The 16,342-nt window shown below is 59.1% G+C and overlaps 1 protein-coding gene across 6 annotated transcripts in view; it reads right to left on the bottom strand.

Moving 5' to 3' along the window:
* AGAP1 (ArfGAP with GTPase domain, ankyrin repeat and PH domain 1) overlaps nt 1–15,423 on the bottom strand; it is a 479,358-nt gene extending 463,935 nt beyond the window's left edge. For 4 of the 6 annotated variants that reach the window (XM_036254517.1, XM_036254518.1, XM_036254519.1 and 1 more), the window contains exon 1: nt 14,634–14,796. In XM_036254517.1, the coding sequence (XP_036110410.1) occupies nt 14,634–14,796 (163 nt within the window). Of the gene's footprint in view, nt 1–14,633 lie in introns of all 6 variants that reach the window. The other 2 variants (XM_036254522.1, XM_036254521.1) reach the window with 2 other exon arrangements.
* Nucleotides 15,424–16,342: the final 919 nt, after the last annotated feature.

Raw genomic sequence — 16,342 nt, 5'->3', positions numbered from 1 at the left:
ACGTGGACAGGGGAGCAAGACATCGGCCTCCGCTGGGCTCCGGGAGCAGGGGGCCGAGCCGCTGTCCCAGACGCTCTGTCCGTTCAGCCCCGTCCGCCCCTCCCGACTCCCCATCTCTGCAGACGATAAAGATCACGTCGCACCAGGGTCAGGAAAAGCCAGGGTGAGGGCGGGGCTTCCCGTGGCGGCGTCCAGTCTGGGTGGCCCTGCTGGTGTAGACGCAGCTTACGACAGACAGCTCCTGGTCAAGGGCGTGCTCAGAGGCACCACCTTTCAGCCCTTTCTGGCCCAACAAACTCAAGTTTCTGATTAAACGTCCTCGTTTTTGGACCAGCAAGCCCCCAACGGCAGTTCCGTGGTCATCACAGCCTGCGTCGGTGTGCGTCAACGCTGGAACCCGAGCCCGGATCCCCGTGTCGGAAGCGAGCAGCAGTTACACAGCCGGAGCCCAGGTAACGGTAACCATGGATCTTCCCGCACAAGTTCCTGGAAAAGCTCCCTGCGGTCAGCACCGCACGGCGCCTTCCTCCGGAACCCCCGGCAGGGCCCGAGGGACCACGTGATGCGGCAGGTCGGGGCTTCTGCCCCCAGCACTGGAAGGTGTGAACCCCAGCCAGGGTGGTGCGCGCCCAGGAACACACAGCAGAGCAGCCTGGGAGCTCCTGCCCCGGGGGCGGGGGCATCCACACATGTGGTTATAAATGGCATTAAGGTTGGTGGGGGGGCAGGAAGGGATGGGGGGAGGGAGGCAGAGAGGGGTACGAACAGGCTAGGTGTGCCAGCCAAGCTCCACATCCGGGTCCCTGGGGAAGTGGTGTCTAAGATAAAACTCAGGAGCAAGAGGCCTTTAACCCATGGAAACGGCCAAGCCATTAGGAGACCCCGGTTGCCTGCTGCTGAAATCACCCACGGAAACGGGCAGGCAAGCCTTCCACCCTGACGATCGCGAGAGGGGCTGGGGCGTCCTTCCCAAACGGATCTGCTAGGACGAGCCACAGTCTCATCAGCGGGGGACAGGTTCACAAGGTTAGCTTCCTCCACTCTGGGGAGGGGGCAGTCATCGTGAGAAAGTGGGACAAAGGGAAGGACACACACAGTCACCCACCTTTCAGAAACTCACCCTCTGGTTACATTTATTATTTATTTATTTATCTATTTATTTATTTATTTATTTTCTGTATTGATTTTAGAGAGAGGAAGGGAGAGGGAGAGAAAGAGAGAAACATCAATGAGAACATCGATGGGCCGCCTCCTGCATGCCCCCCTCTGGGGATCGGGCCCACAACCCGGGCATGTGTCCCAACTGGGAATCGAACCGGCGACCTCGTGGTACCTGGGTCGACACTCAGCCACTGAGCCACACTGGCCGGGCTCTGGTTGCATTTGAAGAGGTGACGGAACTATATTCTGAGCAAACTCCGCACCCTTAAAAGCCTGCTTAGACTGTAGAGATGTCATGACAAACGAGATGAAACGCCGGGCTCTAGCAGCAGATTCTAGACCCACCGGCTCATTGCAGGGGAAATCTGGGTGGAGGCTGCGAGCCCAGTGGCTTGAAGACCAGGGAGAAACGGAGAGTCCGACTGGCCGGCTAACCTGGTGTGTCCCGGAGATGCCCTGGGACACGCGACGGCAGCAGAGCTGCGGTGAAGACTTTGAGGGATGATGGTGAGAAGGAATCTGCTGATTCAGTGTCCCCAAAAGGCCGCATGGACGTGGGCCAGCTCCGGGCAGGCTGTGGGAGAGGGGCAGGGGTCAGATGAGGAGGAGGCCCACTGTGAGGTCATCGCTGGCACAAGCAACCCAGAAGACGGGCCCCCTCTGAGCCCAGTCTGGGAAACAGGAATTCTGCGCTAATCGGGTTCCGTAATTAACACTGTAATTAACACTGCAGAGACAGGAATCACACTGCTCTCCAGCTCCCAGTTCAGCACAGAGATGACTCCGACTTTGTGGGCTGCTCCCGAAAACTGACCGCTGAACTGGACTTTCAGGGTCGGCCTCACCACCTTCCACCAGACCCTCCACCTGCACAGACTCCTGAGCATCCTGCCACGTGTACTGTGTACCCATGACAGTGTCGATGACAAGCCACCCCCCGGGTTACAGACAGCTCCATATACTGTCTCTCCCTACGTCTGGGGACCGGGACACTGCACAGACGTTGGCTACTCCTGCAGACACCGCACTCACGTGTCATGACCAGGCCTCCAGTGTGTGTGCACATGACACAGGCCACACGGTGCTAGACCGTCCACAGACCACATGGATGACACACACACAACACGTCCCCTTCCCATTTCTGGACACTACTCTACCAAGTGGAATTTCACTCTCTCGGCTGGGAGATGAGAACTGTGGATAAAACCATTCAAAACAAAGCCCTGAGGCTATCTGGCCTCTTCTGACAAAACCTCTTCTCCTCACCCTCCCCCACCCCCACCTCCACCAGACCAGGTCAGGTGAGGGACCGAGGAGCACTGGATGGGGCGGTGGCAGTCACTTTGGAGATAAGAGGAACCTTGATCTCAAAGTTTAACCCCATGGATTCTAGCCTCTGAAACTGAGGCCCAAAGGGACACATGCATTTCCCAAGGGTTCCGTGGCAAGTCTCACACACACACACACACACACACACACACGCAAGCCCATCGCAGATTCCCCAGGCTAGGGTTGCCCGCCCCCTACAGGCCACATAGAGTCATCAAGGCTGTGATCTTCCCTAACATCATTCTGCTTCCAGGAAGTGGTCACCGTGTAACATGTTCCAACACGAAAATGTTCTCAGTTCCATGTCAATACATCAGCTACTCCTAAACACAAAGTCCTGGGACACAGAGGACTTTGTGTCACCCCACCCCAAAACCACCAAGGCTCAGAGGGGCTGCACCCCTGACACACACACACACACACACACACACACAGAATCCCTCTGCATCCACGTTGGAATGCTATCAAGATTAACGACAGAAAGCTGTCATTCCGAAGCGCGAGTTAAACCCACTTCCCCTGCAGGGTGAGACACCTCGCGTTCGACCCACGCTTAATAGGCACCTTGGCCCCGCTGTGCCGACACCGCCCCTGGAAGCCGGCTCCACAATGCTGACAGCACTGGTTCCAGAAATCCTTTAGATTCCAAGACAAAACCGGCCCGGCCTTGGGAAACTGCATTCTACAGAAAGCGCTGGCTAAATTATCTTCCGGGTGGACAGAGGGGTTTAACAGGTGGAGAGTCAGGGCAATGGGTATACGAGAGTTCACTCTCAACATTCTCGCCACGCCTCTGTTTGAAAACTCTGCCACACAATGTTGGGAAAACAGATCCTTCTCGAGTTGTAATCAAATTTCATCTTTTAGAAGCAAAACATCTTGTCCCAGACCCCAGACTGTGGGGTACCCTTTCCCTGGGCAGACCCAGCAAGGACCCCAGGGCCACCGGTGGGGAGGGCCCCGCTGACTCAGGGGAGCAGTCGCTCTTACTGCGTGTGCCCCAATAGACACAAACACCCCACTGCTCCCACCGACGTGCAGAGCGGAGCCCGGTCTCCCCCGCAGACCGCGGGGGCCTCTGATCTCGGAGCAGGCTCCCTACAAAGGGAGCCGTCTGGGTGCTGCTTCACCCTCGTCCAGAAGGGGCAGGGATTCTAGGAGAAGCACAGGCCCCCTCGCTGAGGAATTCCGAACCCCAGTCAGGAACAGCAGCCCCGCCCTCCAGCCGGGACCAGCTCGCACCCGGGAAGGAGGCCTCGGAGCCTCCAGAGAGAAGCCCAGACCAGGCCCCTCTCGAGACTGCCCTGCTGAGCTGGGAGTTTGGGGAAAGCAAGCCGCTGGGGCTGCGGGAGTTGGGGGGGGGGCTCTGGATTTAGGCTGTGGGCAGAAAGAGATACACACCATTGTTTTATTCCCCCGCATAAGGTGACCAGACAGGCAAGCACGGACTGATACCTGGGTAAAGCGAAATGTCTTAGTGGAAACGAGCTTTTTGGGGTGAAGAACAGAGGGGTTTCTTTGGCAGAGATGAGAGTGTCCGAGGCCTCCCGAGAACAAAGCCAGTGGTGCCCCGATGTCATCAGCTCTGGTCTCAGGCCCAAACAGGACTTCCTCCCAGAGCCCCTGGGCCTTCTCACGGCACAGCCTCCGCTGCCCTGGCCCCCCACGCACGCCCGCACTATGCCCCGCCCTGTCCCTGCACGGCACGTGGCCTGCTCACCCCCCACGTCCAGCACCCGGCTCCACCAGCCCACGGATTAAACCCACTGAGTGAGAAACGCACACACCACCAGGCAGACAGACGGGGAACAGCTACGGTTTAGACTTAGACAGATGCGCAGATACGACGGACCCGTCAGGACTGATCGACTCCTGGAAGAGAGGTGCGCACCAGCCAGCTCCGGAGGTGGACGTACACCACAGACACCTGCTAGAGAAGCTGCAGAGGATGCCCGGCCGGTGTGGCTCAGCGGATGGAGCGTCGGCCCATGGACCGAGAGGTGCCAGTTCGATTCCCGGTCAGGGCACATGCCCAGGTTTCGGGCTCGATCCCCAGTGCGGGGCACGCAGGAGGCAGCCTATCGATGCATCTCTCTTACACGGGTATCTCTGTCTCTCTCTCCCTTCCTCTCTCTAAAAAAATCAATAAAAAATGCTTTTTAAAAAAGAGTCTGCAGAAGAGAAAGAGGCTGCAATGCGTCCCCGAGGCCTGCCTCTCGGCCCGTGTCACAGGAGTGACTTCTAAACCTACACATCAAGCTCATCTGGCAGGGACAGGGCCCCTCTACAGTCCGAGGTATCTGCCCAGTGAGACTGAGCACCTCCCTCCCACCCAGACCTGGGGGCATCTGGGGATGGAAGCCCCCCAAGTACCCCCTACTCTTGTGTTTCCATCATATCTCAGTCCCCACCCCTGCTCCCTCCACCCGAGACCCACGGGCAGCCTCGGGCCCGCACCTCTATGCACATCTTTTGGGGGCCCGTCTCTGCTTCCCCACGCCCCTGCCAGGCCCCCGCCGTCCCTTACAGGAGCTCTGGTCTGAACTGCCACTGCCCACGACCACGGCCCACACTCCCCCACCGCCACTCCTGCCCTGCATGGCAACCACCGAGGCCACCACGCCCTCCTCGCCCAGCGGAAGTCCACGGCCAGCAGCTGCCTGCTGCCCCGCAAAAGCGCTCCAGCCTGCTCTCCGGGGCTCCCGGGGCTCGCCCCGCCGTTCCGCCCCATCCTCTCCCCAGCCCTCTGCAGACGAGAGATGGGGGTTCCACTCCCCCCCGTTACCCAGGGGCCTGGAAAGCCCTCTGCTGCCTGATTCCTGCCCGGCGCCCGTTCCGTTAACCCCATTCCCTCCCGGCCTCGTCCGCCCCAAGCTGCCCGGTCATCTGGACTGCCGTGGCCTCCGGGGCCGGAGGTGCAGGCTGGGGAAAAGCCTGGCGCCCACACATCTGCCCAGGGTAGGTGCCTGATAACATCGCGCCTATTGATTCTCACCTTGGCCACTTCCCATACCAAACAAAGTGAAGATAAACACGGGCCCCCCACTCCCAGCCCTCAGAATAAACATCTGCGTTCGTAAAGCAGCTGGGGAGGTTCGCACAGGCACACACCCCTCATCCGTGCCCATCTGTCCTGGGGTTCTCATAAGTTCCCCGGTGTGGCCTGTTATAGGTTTGGCCTCGGTGGTGAGCATGGCCTTGGTGGGGCCGGGGGCACGTTCCCAGGATGGGCAGACGGGACAAAGAAAGTGGCCTCTTGAGAGCAGCACAGAGCTGGCAACACTTAGCTTGTTTTTTTCTTTCGTGTCTTTGCATAATTGCTACAAACAACAAAAACCCAATAGCACCAACATGTAGCTAGTAAGACCACAGAGCCGTGTAGAGCAAAAGTAGCAAATGAACTTCCGTTCAAATACCCACACGGATCCAAAGGTTCCTCAACCCCAGGACCACTGTGGTGAGACGCACTCGGACAGTCTGGGCTCAGCCAGAAGAGGGCCCGGCTGAGTGCAGAGCTGTGCCGCAGCGAGGGGCGCGCAGGGGCCGGTCCTGCGCAGCCGAGGGGGCCCCCCACCCCGCTCTCGAAGGGAAGTGCTTCCTAGTGAAGGATTCGCTCACGCAGTTCCACTTGGGGGGCTGTAATGATTCCAGTAACAAGGAAATAACAGTCTGTAGAAAAACCAAAATCTTAAAAGCCTAACATCTAAGACGGTGCTGGAAATGTACTGGCCACTTAAATGTGTGCTTATTAACAAACAATGGGAATCCAAGGACCAAGGCAGCAGCTAAATCGTGTCCTGGGGGTCACAGGCTGGACCCGAACAGCAGTGCAAGGCCCTCCACACGGGCCACCAGCCAAAGGCAGTTTCAGGACCATTGTATCCGGCCGGGGAGACAAGGTAAGAGGCCCCAGCCGACACCCGACAGGAAGGGGGACTTGTGGGCACCAAAAGGCAGGTCTGAGAATGTGTACAGCCACACTCTTCATACCAGCCCAAAATAGGAAAAAGGCCCAGATGCCCTGAACAGCAGAACAGATGGATAAACAAACACGAAGTGTGGCTGGGTCCCCCTGGCCACCTTCTGGTTCTTGATCTGGATGCCGGTCACACACAGGGGTCAGTCTGTGGAGACGTCCTTGCCTGGTGTGTTTAAGACACATGTCAACAACGAGTTCAAAACAATGAGGAAGCCTGGCGTGGTCTCCATCTCGCCATCCCCAAACTCCAAACTAGACTGCGTGGGGCATCAGAGACCCAGGCGGGGAGCTGACACTGAAACAATGCCCTCGTTTGGTGTGTTTGTCTGTTGGAAAGAAAGGCAGACAGAAAGCAGGCTGGCCAGCCTGTACTCCCAGCAGCGGTGTCAGAACACGAGGAGACCCAATCACCACCCGCAGCAGCACCCACCACAGACCTTTGACAACCACCAAGGGGGACAAACAGACTTTCGGAAGTGTACCCATTTTCCCTCGCAGAAAAGGACAAGAGGAAACACAGACAGCAGAAGGTCAGGGAGTCAGCTCCCCTGCCTCGCGAAAGCCAGAGAGTTATCTAATTTGGAACACCAAATCTGCTGAGGGCCACCTGCTGACACAGAGACCGTGTAAGAGGCAAAACCTCTTTCAGAAAACTAAGGCAGATCCTGGTGTAGGCATTCATTAAGAAAAAGAAAGAGCCCTGGCCGGTTTGGCTCAGCGGTTGGAGCGTTGGCCTGCGGTCCGGAGAGACCCGGGTTCGGTTCCCGCTAAGGGCACGTACTTCGGTTGCAGTTTGTCCCCGGCCCTGGTTGGCTGTGCGGGTGGCGGCCACTCGATGTGTCCCTTCACGTCGATGTTTCTCACTCTCTCTCCCTTCCTCTCTCTCCTTCCCGCTCTATCTGAACAAAAAATGGAAAAAATGTCCTCGGGTGAGGATAAAAACAAAACAAAACAAAACAAAAGAAAAAGAAAGAGAAAACGAAAAATGCTAACTCTTTCAAGTGCCCTCAACACAGTTAGTATGTCTGTATCAACTAAAACTCATCGAACTGAAACTTACTTCACTTCCTAAAGATACTGTTCTCCCTTCAGGACTATTGTCTGAGGATACGGGAACAGTAGCTTCTGCAAGGCCGAGTCCTAAGCTGAAATCAACATGGTTCTGTTTGCAAGCGTCTCTTCGATGTTGACATTTCTAAGACCAAACATAAATCGTTTGTGAACACGGCCAGGAATTATTTGGAATTCTTCTCCCAGAACCATGAAAAGTCTTTCCCACCCTTGAAAAAAAGAGAGACAGCTTCTAACCATGAAGCTAATGACAACCAGACGGCATGAGCAGCTCTAAAGATGAGACGGCTGCTTGTGTAGAAACATGTACAAACACTCCAACTCCGCAGCCCAGAAAAGACCATCGCCACCGAGCGGCAGGAGGAGCGTGAAACCTGCAAAAGGCTCACCGCCGCCAATCTGTTCCCTGACAGCGTGGTGGCATCTGCTCCGGGCCGGTGGCGAGTTCTGATGACCCATGGAAGAAACAATATTGGGGTGATGACAGCCCTCTCCTGGGCCCTGGGCCCCACCCTCGAGCCTATATTTAGTCTGCTCTTTATGGAAAAAATCTCCCGACCTCGAACACAGACAAGCTATTTGGCTGGTTATTCAAAGGGTCCATTAACAACCTCTTCTGGTGGGGGTGGTATCTGACCTCCTTCCCTCCCCAGCCCCCAGATGCAACCAAGACCCCCCCTCTGGCCCTGGTCAGCTGTGAGGGAGCAGCACAGGGAGGCAGAGGGACTGGACCCAAACGACAGTGCCAGCCGGCCCTGCCCCTGGATGGTCGTGTGGGAAGTCGCTCCACACAGAGCCCTGTGTGCAGGCTCCCCGCGCTATAAAACAGGCACCGCAAATCCCTCGGCCCCTCTGCGCTCCCGGAAGGCCGGGCTCACGGCAGCACACAAGGCCTCACACTCATACCCCGGACGAAAATAACAGATGCTGCAGAGATTAGGGACAGACATCTGTGGACTGCATTTTGCTTCTCGAAGAAAGGTACTTAACAAAGGGAAGGAATTATGCAGCTAAGCACCGGATCAGAACTCCGAACCCTGGATTTTAAAAATAACTAAGCCTGATCCGCTTTGCCAAACTCAATCACTTAAGGGGAAGACTCACAGGATCTGGGATGCTGGGGAGGGGGTGGGGTGGGGTGGGGGCCCGGGTTGGTTTGAATGTTAAGAAACACGAGACACGACCAAATCAGTAGTTAAAACAAGCCGGAGCCAGACTGACAAACTATAAACACCTGCGGGGGACTCGGGAAACTAGGAGGATGCAGAATAAGGGATTTTGGTCTTAGCAAAATAAAAGTCTGGTTTGGACAAGAAACAGGGTGGCAGTAACACGGCCGCAGGTTCTGGTTCCCAGGTTCCCACAGCTGCTGCCCTGCGCCTCCCTTCTGACTCACTTCCTCCGGGCTCCCCGACAGCCCTTTTAAGATGCTAATAACATATAGCTCCCCCTTTCCACAGAGAGGTTCTTTCAGCTCTGAAACAGCAGGAGCGAAAACGCACGGCATGAATGCAGCAGGAGATGCCGCTAAGAACCCACAATCTCTCAAGACACGGCGGGAAGGCCAGGGAACCACAGACTGGGAGTGAGAAGGAAACGGGACACTAGCTGGTCCCCCCACCTCCCACCGGATTCCCTTGACAATGTCCATCGCCCACCTGACCACCTCCCTCCCAGGGTGGACACCGATTTGAACTCACTGGGACCTGGGTTGAAATCCCTCGTCCACTCATTTAAGCTGTGAGCCTGAGCAAGTCCCAGGGCTCTGGGGCTCACCAGGAAGCGGCAGGACGGGTGGGCGGAAGACCGCCTGGGAGCGCTGGAGAGCTGGCCCTGGGGCTCCTGCCATCCACAGTAATGCCTCCCCACGTGCGTCCCGGCCCGCAGCACAGCACATGCTCGGTCCTTTCGGACCCACAGAACTGGAAACTCTGCGGTGGGGGCAGCGACCTGCTCACCCCCTCCCCCTGTGATGCGACTGCACGCTCAGCTTGGAGAACCACGGCTCCCGGTGTCCCGCTGGAGAGACCACATCCGGTCAGCCGCCTGGTCTGTCCCTCGTCTGTCCCTCAGGATGACACCGGCCCTATGTCTAAAACTCACTCACACCAACACACAGAAACACCAACCTGTGGCCAGGGCTCTGCACCGGACCTTTTTCTTCCCCTACATGCACTGAAGAAAACCTCGTTCCCACCCAAGCTGACCCGCCGGACCCCAAAGGTGCGTGGGGCGAACGTCCGTGCTCTGCGATGCTCCAAATGCCCTCACTCCGGCCATCGGACAAACACTGTTTATCCCGACGAAGAGCAAAAGGACCAGACTCCAGCTAAAACGTCAGCCCTCTGGCAAGCCAGCCCGTCCACCAACAATTCCTGGGCAGCTCCACGGTCCAGACACGGCACACCGAATCACCGAGGACACAGAAAAGGAACGCCACCGATTCCTGCCCTCAGAGAGCTCCCAGTCCCCAGGCTGCAGTGCCGAGAACATGAGCGGGGAGCTGGGGCACCGGCGGGTGGGCTTCCCTGCGACCGGGAGAGGCAGGGAAGACAGCGACATCAGCCAGGCTGCAGGGGACACCGGGATGTGACGGGGCCGGGCACTGCCCGTAGGCATGAGATTTAACCTGGAAGCAGCGATGAATCACCACGGGAGATTATTTTTAAGGAGGAAACTGTGACATTTATACCCACAATTAAAAGGCCCCAAACCTGCACCGTTTGATTAAACTCGAAATGTTACGAACACAGCCCATAGCGGCCAAGAACAATTACGGCGCCCAAGGCAGGAAGGCGTCGCCTGACACACACCCCTGCCCCAAACACGTGAACTCCGGCTCCACAGGAGGGCATGCCCTCGCCCAGGTGTTGCGTGGCAGCGACCTGACAGAGAGCGTGACACTTCTGCTTGCGGAAGCCCCCCCCACCCTCGGCGAGGGGCGCACGGGACGCCTGGCTGGGTGGTCTGCCGGCAGCTCCGTTCCTGTCTCGGACGGGAGCCCGCGCTGAGGTCCCTCCGCCCAGCCCGCCTGTCCGGTACGTCAGCTACACTGTCTGGGCCTCGGGTGCCCCAAGTCACGGAACTGCCACAGGACGAAATGACATCACACTGGGCACAGAGGTTGAACAGAGATGCCGTACTGTGGGATCAGGAGCAGGGCCCCCCCCCGGAGCCCCCCCCCGCGGAAGCCCCCTCACCAGGGAGCGCTCTCCCGCCCAGGGCAGAGCAGACGGGGCCTTTCTGTCACCTCAGAGGACGCCACACAGAGCACCGGCGGGCCTGGGGGAGGCCCGGTCCCCGCTGACCTGCTGCCCGGAAAGCTGGCTGGGGTCCGAGCATGGCCCTGGCAGGGCGAGCGAGTGGACGATCACCAGCATCACCGTTCCGCGCTGGCTGAGTTAGAACGGACAACTGCCACCAGAGACGTCACCGCGAAAAGAACGAGCTTTATGTGACAAAGCAGGCAGCGACTCCCTTACCTCACCCCCATCAACCCCGGGGGGCTTCCGAAAGGACCGGAGGGAGGAAACCTGGCCAAGCGGCTCACACTGGACACGGGCCGCTCCCAGGCTCTTTTCTGGGCCCCGCGAACACCTGAGTGACGAGGCTACACTTCCCAGCACGCGCCACCCCCGTGGGACACCCCCGAAATCCGACCAGATAAATCTGAAAACCATTGGCAGGTGCTTCCTCTAACCCCAGAGACCCAGACCCACGTGGGGGTGCAAAGCTCTCAAAGTCTGAAATAAAGATATGAAAAAACAAGTTTGGGGGGGCAGGGGACAAGGTGATGTTTTCAAACAAGGCTGAGGACAGAATCCCATCGCCCGTGCCTACACGCAGGATCACGAACCCACTGTTATTTGGGGGTTCTCACGCACCCCTTGACGACAACAGATACAATTCAGCCCAGCCATGAGAGGCTTTCGGATCCGGACCCACTTCCAATCCCCTGAAACGAGCATTAGGCCAACAGCCTTCTTTCTGACGCGGGCCACTGCTCATTCCCCTGCAGAAGCTCCCGAGGCTGCCAGAGAAAGGAACATTTCTTTTTAAGTTACGGCGCAGCCAAACGCCGGAATAGTAGCCAACGTGAGGAGCCACACGTTCAGAGCTTCTCATGGCGCTGAAGGAAACGTGGCCGCATCACGCCGATCACGAAACTTCATCAGTGGGACTCACACACAGGGGACACAGGCGGGGGGAGGCTCGCTGCTCGGCCTCTAATGCCGCCTGCTCTGTTTGGCGGGACAGGGACGCGTAGTGTTTACGCTGTGGACTGTGATGTGCGCGTGTGGTCCTGGTGGGAAACGGTTACATTTCCCCATTGGAAAAGATTCACATTTTGCCGCCACAGCGTCCCAACCTGCCAGGTGCACCTCTGCGTCAGTTTCTCAGGGTGACGGTGACACTCCGGGTGCACACTCAGGGACCCCACTGGGTTCCTCCACAGGCATCTGCAGTCTCCTACCCCACAGCAGCGCTCTCGGACGCAGCACCCGTGGACAAGCCGACCCGGCACAATGCACAATGGCACAGAACTACTTCTGCAGAGTTCTCTTCTAAAAAAAAAAAAAAAGCTGCCCTGACACAGTCTCCTCAATTTCTAAAACATCAAGCATGCAGACATCGATCACAACCACGTCTTCCGGCGGGCACAGCGTGGGAGAACATCTCATTACATTTCCTTAGAAGGGGCGGTGTGAGGGGCGGTGGGAAGCTGCTGACCTGGGCTCTCTATTCAAATGACCCTTTGGCTCACACACTTTGAATGACCTCAGTCTGATGTTTAGGCGGTCGATATCCCTCCCTGAATCTCCATCTCCTACAAACGGATGATGATCAAGTTAGCCCACATTCCCTCCGGACACCATGAGATCGCAAATGCAAGAGGATTTTTGCCACAGTTCTACACAAATGAAAGGTGATATCACTGTTGATGATAATGCAAAGAACCGAAGCATATTTGAGTGATTCTTAAGCCTCATTAAACTAACAACAGCTCTGACACAATTAGACATGCCTTTTTCTAACAGAAAAATAACGCCACCGTCAAAGCCCCAACCAGGACTTGTTCATGGATTCTGAGCTTTATTAAAAATGACAAGGATTCAACCAAGAAGGGGCCTGAAGTCTCACGTCATGAAGGCGGACATCAAGCTACCAAAAACCATCATCTGGGAACCACACAGAGAGAGAGAGAGAGAGAGAGAGAGAGAGATAAACACAAAAGGAAAACAAAACCACATCTCCTTTCTAGAAAGTGCAATCGTTTTGCTGGAAGTGCTTGAGAACACAGAGCTGGGCTTCAAGCATCGGAAATGGAAACGAGGTGACACCAAGCACCCTCAGCGGGAGAGCTGTGCACAGCCACAAGGTGCTCTCAGCCAGGTGTGCTCAATACTCGGCACTGACTTTCACAGTGTTTCATCAGACTCCTGCGGATGCTGCGAGAGAGCTGCCGAGACGAGGGACATGGGCACAGTGCCCCTCACTTCGCCAGCAACAGAACAGAGCTCGGGCTCCAGGAGAGCGCTCCCCCCACACCTCTGACCATCAGCAACCTGGACGGGACCCACGGCCTCCCTCCAGTCCCTGCCTGCCTCTCGAGGAATCTGGAAGCATCTTAAACCGCCAGGTGCACTGAGCTGAGCCTCTAGGGCAGTGGTTCGCAACCCCTTTGGGGGTCGAACGACCCTTTCACAGGGGTCGCCTAAGACATAACAGTAGCAAAATTACAGCTATGAAGTAGCAACAAAAACAATTTTATGGTCGGGGGCCACCACAACATGAGGACCTGTATTACAGGGTCGCGGCATCGGAAGGTGGAGAACCACTGCTCTAGGGGAATTAGCAAGACCCCTGTGGATACGGCCGGCCAGTTGGCAGCCTGGCCCGGCCACTGTCCAAGTCCATGGAGCTGCCAAATGCCAAGAGGATCCGCACCACAACATTCACCTTCTCCAATGAAGCAACCAAGCGTCAAACCAAGACAATCTGGGGTCAGCAGTGCACACTACATGGTGCCCAAGCAAAGGCCTCCTGTGGCCAGTGCCCTCTTCACTGAAGATGAAGAGGCGGAGGGTGACAGCTGGCAGCCAGGCGCTGGGACACACTCTGCCGGGCCTCCCTCAACAGCGTCCCTGCTGGCCTCTGGTTAGGACAGTTCTATGTTATGAACAACCTCCTGCAGGCCTTGCACCATCAATGGGCTACAGCCACCACAAGGAAAAGGCTGCTTGTTGACTGCCTGTGGCTGGGGTATAACCCCACATCCTGCGCTTACACCCCACCTAGTCTCCCAGGGGAATCTTCGCAGGACCAAATAGATAAAGCAAAGAGACAACCCCGAAACTGAGAAGCAGAGAGTAATAAGAGCCACCAGTAATCCAGAAAGAACACAAGCCCAGGGCAGGCAGATTCTTTCATACAGGGTCACAGCCTTGCCTGACATGCAGGAAGGGGGCTGGCTTCCAGGAATGTGAATGTGAGACCCTGGGGCTGAGAAACCCCCCCACCCTCCTCGTAGGGTTCTTCTCATCTGGCCCCGACTTTCGGTGGAAAACACTCTGTGAAGGCACAGGGGCAGGTGAACCCCGACACACGCTGCTGCAGCGGGAGCTGACTCCACTGTGCTTCCCGAATGGAGCAAAGACAGAAGGGAGGCGGCCCTGCCCCACCTACACGCGCTGGCCCGAGAACCTCACCCCCAGCAGCAGCACTTCTCCAAACACGTCTTCGAGGTCCAGCAAGACGCTGGGCGCTGACCTGCTAACCTAACATGCGATCGGTGGCGCCAACCCCTCCAGCTCCCCCCGCCCCCCAGCATGGGCTGGCCATGTCACTCGGGCCACCCAGGACACGACCGCGACCAGCCACTGTCTCACAGGACTCTAGTGCCCACCTTCCCTGGCACGGCTCACGGCGCTAGCTCCCGGCCCTCGGCCTTCCCCTGGGCTCCTGCCCGGCCTTGCAGGGTAAGACGCACCGCAGTGCTCACTCGGCCAGGCAGCCGCGTGCCACGGCCCGGCGCGAGTGTACACACTCACGCACACGCGCGCGCCGAGCCCCGCGACGACCCGGCCCTCACCTTCGATGGCGATGACGTGCTCCCGGATCTGATTCTGCAGCACCGGCTCCTCCACGCGCTCCAACAGCTCGTAGATGGAGTAGATGTTGGGATGGACCGACTCGAAGCGCTGGATCTCGGCCCGGATGGCAGCCGAGTTGGCCAGCTGCTGCTGGTAGTTCATGGTGCAGGCGCCGCGCCCGGAGCCGCGCGCCCCCCGCCGCCGCCGCCGCCCCGCGCCCCGGGGCCCGCGGGCCGCCGAGCCCGGGGCGCCGCAGCCCCCGGGGAGCCGGGCCCGCCGGCGGCGGGCGGAGGAGGCGCGAGAAGAAAGGAGCAGGCGGAGCAGGAGCGGGGCCGGCCCGCGGACTCAGTTCATGGCCGGGACGCGCGGCCAGCGAGCGAGCGGGCCCCGGCGCCCCGGGTCAGCGGGCCCCCATGGAGCGCGCCGCGGCGGGCGCGGCCGGCCCCGGAGGAGGCTCGCTCGGGCGCCTTCCTGCGCCGCAGCCGCTTCCAGCCCTAGACGCTGCTCCGCCGAGCAGCCATTAAAGCCCAGGCAGCTGCCGCGCTCCGAGCGCCGGGGCCGAGGGCCGGCCCCCGGGCAGTGGCCGCGCGGCTCAGGGCACCGGGCCGCGGCGTGGGTCCGCGCGCTGCGTGCTGCGCCGCCCGGCGCTCCGGGACCCCCGCGCCGAGCCCACCGTGCGCCGCCCGCTGAGCCGGGACCGAGCCGCAGGCGCCGTTCAAGCCGCGGAGCCCGCTCCCAGTGCCGCCAGCCGACTGCACGGCCAGCCCCCTCCCTGGCACGCAGGGCTCCGGCCCACGTCGGCCCCGCCTCCGCCCCGCCCGCCCGCGCGCTCGCCGCCCTCCGGCCGCCGCCGCCGCCGCTGCGTCCTCCGCGGCGCTTCCCAGCGCGCCGGATCCCGGGGAATTGCGCCAGGCCCCGCCCCGCGCCGGACCCTCGGCTTCCTGGGACTTGTAGTCCGCCCCGCGTCGGCGCCCTGCGGGGACCGCGGGGACCGCGGGGAGGGCGCGCACGGCGGACGTGGTCCCGCGCGCTGCAGGAGCCCAGGGACCGAGAGCCCGGACCTTCCTGCAGGTTGACCTCTGGCGAGGCCCGACTCCTGCCCCACCGCTCTCTGCGGGCCCCTGCCGAGCCCCGCGGACCCCGCGCCTCGGGACCCGGGAGGCACTGCGCGAATCCGCCTGCTGCGTTTTTGTTTCCAAGTGGCTGGCTCGAGGAGCCTCGGCGACTCGCCAGTGCACCCCAATGGCAGTTTGTTGCCCGACCCCCCATTTTCTCAACTTTCGCCCTCCTTTCCCGAAAGTGACATGAGTGCTCCCTCGGGGCCGGGAGTGTTCACACTCCACGAGGGAACTGAAGTTTAGACAAGAATGTAAGCTGGGTGCGATGAAATACCACGGGGGCTTCCTGAGCATCCTTTCCTTAAAATATGTATATGATACAGAGCTCAAGCTGCAGCTTCTATGGTGCTGCTGTCTGCTCCGCGTGTCCCCACCCCGATTCTGGCGTAGCTCAGCCCCCTGGAACCTCGTGGTCCCCAAGGGCCCCAGCGCTCAGGGGGCTCGCCCACAGGTTTGAGGCAGACGTGCCTGCGCCGATCCTTTGGAAACAGAAGCAGCCGCTCCGGCATCCCTGATGAAAGCCAGCGAACAGAGGCTCTACCTCGTCCCCATGCAGCCAGCGTATGGCTCGCGCACCAGAGCATCCCGCC

Source organism: Molossus molossus, unplaced genomic scaffold (assembly GCF_014108415.1).
Source record: "Molossus molossus isolate mMolMol1 unplaced genomic scaffold, mMolMol1.p scaffold_m16_p_11, whole genome shotgun sequence".
NCBI lineage: Eukaryota > Metazoa > Chordata > Mammalia > Chiroptera > Molossidae > Molossus > Molossus molossus.
Note: the sequence above shows the minus strand (reverse complement) of the source record. Positions and strands in the feature narration are given on the sequence as shown.